The sequence below is a fragment of the Cornus florida genome, unplaced genomic scaffold (genome assembly GCF_030987335.1).
Source record: "Cornus florida cultivar Cherokee Brave unplaced genomic scaffold, ASM3098733v1 CherokeeBrave_3.0.0_Hap2_Chr06, whole genome shotgun sequence".
Taxonomy (NCBI): domain Eukaryota; kingdom Viridiplantae; phylum Streptophyta; class Magnoliopsida; order Cornales; family Cornaceae; genus Cornus; species Cornus florida.
The window spans coordinates 73,791,898-73,796,980 of NW_026775576.1; the positions used below are offsets into that span (position 1 = coordinate 73,791,898).

Sequence of the window (5,083 nt, forward strand, 5' to 3'; positions counted from 1 at the left end):
CCTAAGCTATTATGTAATTCCCTTTGATCGCCCCCCAATTCCTCGCCCGGTTTTTTATTATTTGAAAGGCGGTTCTGATCAATTGTTACATTAAGAGGAATGAGAATTTGACCCAGCACTTGTCATGACATGACATGACTTGTAACTGCTTATCTCTTCCTTCCAGCCGCACGGTCTTCACAGTTGACAGAGAAAGAAAGTCTAGAGAGAGAAAAAAGAAACCCGCAGTATATACACTACATAAGGCTAAGGTTAGTCCCCCACCACAACCTTCCTCCTCTCTCTCTCTCCTTCACTTTCTCTCTCTGAAACTTTGGAGATGCAGTGAGTAACAATTAACCACCAAAGTCATACATATATTCTCTCTCTCTCTCTCTCTCTCTCTTCAAAAATTAAGCTTAGTCGTTCTCTGGAAAATCAAATTTTCAGGGAGGACTCAACTTATCGAGCAGGTCAGCTTATGCGTTTGTCATTTTGAGCTAGAACACCAAGATTTTAGAGTTAATTATATATATATATATATATATACATACACACGTATGTATTGGAGATAATCACATTTATACTTTTGATATCTAATTGTTTTATTTTCTAAGGTCTAATTTGGTTGCAGAGAAATGTAGGAAAATGGAAGAAATCAGACTTTTTATTTTATTTTTTTATTTTTCATTGTTCGAGTGAAACCCAAGGTCATTTTTTGCAGAAACTAATCTTTTTTGACACCCAGATCTGATTTGGTTGGTTCTGTTTCTAGATCTGTACGGGCAGCCTGATGAACCCTATTTTTTGGTGACCATCACTTTTGGGCAACAATAACAGATTTTTGTATCAAAAAACTCCCAGCATGGTTAGGTCTCATTTTCATCGGTACAAAAATGCCTTAGCGCATGTGATTTGGATATCTTTTACCAGTGTTATCCTTTTCATTTTCCCAAGGACATCCCAATTAGCTATCCCCTCTCTCTCTCGCTTTATATATATATATACACACACACACACACATACACACATGTACGTTCTAGCTTTTCCTCAAAGACTCTCTTTCATGTTTTCTTTATTGTACAAAAAGAAATGTAAACTTTTAATGATTTTGAACTCAGAATTTATCGTATCACTACTCAGAAATTTTCTTCATTCACACACACACACACATATATATATTGAGATGCTAGCTAGTAGATCAGTTCCCATCCAAGATACATGTTCATTTCAAAAAAATTATTACATGGTCCCTGACACGAGTGGAGAGGCCCACCACTAATTGTGGGAGAGTTGGAACAATGAATATTTTCTTGCGAAATTCGTAGAATATGATTGAAACTTGTATGTAGATTTAATGTATATGCTCTCTCCGCAGGCGAAAGAGAAAAAGGGCGCGAGGGCAGTTTGAGTACTTTGATGGGTTCTTCTATGAGTTCTAAAAGCAAAGGTAAGACACCTCGTCACCCTGGTTCCTATAAACTTTTCCTCAACTTTTCGTTCAATTTTTTTTAACACCTCATATTTTTATTAGGCCATTTCACCAGCACCAACTTGGTCCTCGTAGACCAGGATCACATACAGTTGTTTTGGCTGTTATCCCTATGAAATCAACACGCAATCTCAGTATTATATATATATATATATATATATATATATATATATATATATATATATATAAATCAGAGATTGGGTATATATTTAAAAGTGATTTGAGTTTGTTTGCATGTTGAGAAGTTCCATTTTCTTTCCGGTATTGTTTGGTGAATTAATGGATGTTTATTGTTAAAAATCATCCGACAGAGGATGAGATTTTACAGTCGACCCCTGATTTGAAGAGCTTTGGCTTTAGTGAACTCAAAAAAGTCACCAGAAACTTCCGTCCAGACGGTGGTTCAGCTGGTCTTGTCTTAAGAGGGTGGATTGATGAGAATACATTTAAAGCTGCCAAACCAGGGACTGGCATGGTTGTTGCTGTGGAGACACTAAACCAGTCACGCGACTTTCACGGTAGTCACCAGGAATGGCTGGTATGTATAATCTCCGCCGATATGATCAGAATCCTTAAATTGGCACATCTTGTTACTTTGGTAGGGTACAATGTAAGGCATCACTAGATTTAATTTAGCATGTAATAACCATATATAATTGAATTTTTTATTCTGATGAGCCTCATCTACGTACCATTTCAAACACAAGAATTTAATAGTAAATTAATTTTGCATGTAATAAATAAAAATGAATTCTTAACTCTGATGAGCCTCGTCTACCATTTCAAAAAGACATCACTAGAATTTCCGGGATAAAACCTAATCATTTTAGTTATTAATTTGTTACTTACAGGCAGAAATAAATTATTTGGGGCAGCTGTCTCATCCCAATCTTGTGAAACTCCTTGGTTATTGTTTAGAGGATGAACATCGGCATCTGGTATTTGATGAGTCCATGCTGTGGGGTAATTTGAAAAATCATCTATTTTCAAGTAAGTTCTTAATTAATTAATGTCATTAGCTCTTTAACCATTCCGCTGATTTCCTAAAGTTGGGATGTTAATTACAGCCTCCAAATATTTCTCTTTATATATATACATACATACATACATATATATATATATATATATATATATATATATGATTAAGAGAATGTGTTGTTGGAATTAACAGGGGGTTCTTATGTTGAACCACTTTCTTGGAACCTTCGTATGAAGGTTGCTCTTGGCGCTGCAAAGGGACTTGCATATCTTCACAGCCCAGAAGCAAAAGTCATATATCGCATTTTCCAATCCTCTAATATCCTGCTTAATTCTGTATGCTTCTTAATTCTGAAAGTTGAACAATATATATCTATGGACTTCCACACATAAATTTTCCATTGTTAATTGACAGGACTTCAATGTAAAGCTTTCTATTTCAGAGTCGACCAAGGTTAATGATGAATTTCATATCATTGGTTATATACCTCCTGATCTGTCCATATGTAATGGTAAGGAAGTGGCATATGCACCTCCTGAGCTTGTAATCACAGGTATTCTAAATTCTCAGCTTAATTTGTTCGATCATTAACTATTCATTTGGCATTCCGGATATCCATCAATTCATTCTCTTTACCTGTTCTGAAGGCTGGTCAACTACTAAAAGTGACATATTTGGTTTTGGGATTGTTCTCCTGGAGATTTTGACTGGTCAAGAAGCATTTGGGTATTGCAAATTTGTTGAATTGGTAAAGGCTTACATGGCCAGCAAAGGCAAAACTGTGGGTCTAATTGATCCTAGCATCCAAGGCCAGTACTCGGTAGGTGCAGCACTAAGAGCAGCTACAATTGCTATGCATTGCCTCCAACCAAATTCCAAGTTGAGGCCAAACATAAATCAGGTGGTGAATGCTTTGGAGAAGCTTCAGGAGCCTCACACAACATCATCATTAATCCACCAGGTAGGAGATGGAGTGACAATAGAAAGGTGACTAGCATCTCTCTTACTAAATATTAGTTGTTGGAACTTGTATTGACGACTGAAGTCGTGCCATGTACTTGTCAGTAGCGATTGTAACTAACATGTCTCTTAATATATTTATTATACAATTATGTCCTTGACAGTGGATTCAATTCCATTTATTCCAGCCAAGGGGTTGACTCGAGTGGTGAAATCTCCTATAATTTATTGTCTCGTATGTGAAGCATTAAGTCTGGATCCGAATCCTTTCGAGTGTAATCAATTCTTTAGGGGTCATGATCACGGACATAATTCGAGCTTTACTCAATTTGTATGCAAAAGTCTACTTGAACTACTTCCGTGAATTAGTTGAAAACACCCATTATCGAAAAAAAAAATTAAATCCTTTGGGACATATTGATTTTCATATAAAACGTATTAGTGAAATCACGATCCTTTAATTAATTAGCACAAGCAAGCCATGTGTGATCAATTGATATTCATCATCCCATGTGTGGCATTATTGACACTATCATAAAAATCAACTGTCGGAAAACTAAATTAAACACCATTGTGTGAGTTAATTTTGAGTTATGAACAACACAGAGAAGTCAAAACATATATGGTCATATATGATGTAAGCCTCATCATGTGATCACAGTTCTTTATCACTAATGTAGCCCCAACATAGCAACACCAATACATAAAGTCTCACTGCACCTTATTTGGTGTAGCGCCATCTTTTAATATATATATATATATATATATTGTCATGATTCTGCATTACATATATCATATAATGTGAAAGCAACCAATTAGAAATTGTGAGTACTAATATGAAGCCAAAGGACATGGAATGGTAGATGTGTTCATAATTAAGTTTATGAGACAGATCAATCAACAATATATAAGCTAATTTAATTATATTTAAGCAATTGATTATTTGATATAACATATATAAATAAACGGAGAGACATAAAGTAACTATACATGCTGTTGAAAGAAATGGTATTTGTAATTTCATTCAGCTTTAATGAAATTATTGTCTCAATTGTTATATTGAGTTGAAGTAAATTAACTAGATATAGAGAAACTATTATATGGTCTAGTTTCGAGTCAATTACATGTTAACAAAAAAGCAAATGTGTTGAATTTATATTAGTTTTATTTAATTTTTTGCTTATTTGTTAATTAGTCAACACATTTATTTGCGTGTCAACTACTGATTGGCAATAACATATAATAATTTCTCATAAATATATTCAAATGAAAAATACTTCTAAAGTCAAAAAAATGATAAAGTATTCCTTACTGAATGTTTCTACGCTCAACTCTTTGGCCCGAGTAACACTATTGTATTTGAATTAATTTTTTATGTTGGCTGACTTTAATATATAGGTGAACAAATTGAGGACCTGAAATGAATGAAAAGGCAACTAACATGGCGAGAAAAGTTTGGATAGTTTATTTTTTTATTTTTTAACTTTACATTTTAATTTTGAATAAATTATATTAGCCTCTTTTGATATTTGAACTAATTATATATATTGATAGACGGTACATTGTTTATTTACTTTCACCTCCCTTAAATTTAGTGTGTATGCTCAATAACATTTTTTTTTTTTTTTTCAACAAACTTCTATCTTGACCAAATTTTATAAAATAATAATTTT

At 33.8% G+C, this 5,083-nt stretch overlaps 1 protein-coding gene across 1 annotated transcript; it reads left to right on the plus strand.

Moving 5' to 3' along the window:
• Positions 1–287: 287 nt before the first annotated feature.
• On the plus strand, positions 288–3,614 carry LOC132314926 (probable serine/threonine-protein kinase PBL10). The gene is made up of 7 exons (XM_059813697.1): positions 288–452; positions 1,358–1,429; positions 1,783–2,009; positions 2,323–2,461; positions 2,643–2,785; positions 2,865–3,003; positions 3,098–3,614. Exons 2-7 carry the CDS (start codon positions 1,399–1,401, stop codon positions 3,439–3,441), a joined length of 1,023 nt encoding a protein of 340 aa, XP_059669680.1. The 5' UTR covers positions 288–452; positions 1,358–1,398; the 3' UTR covers positions 3,442–3,614.
• The last annotated feature ends 1,469 nt before the right edge of the window (positions 3,615–5,083 follow it).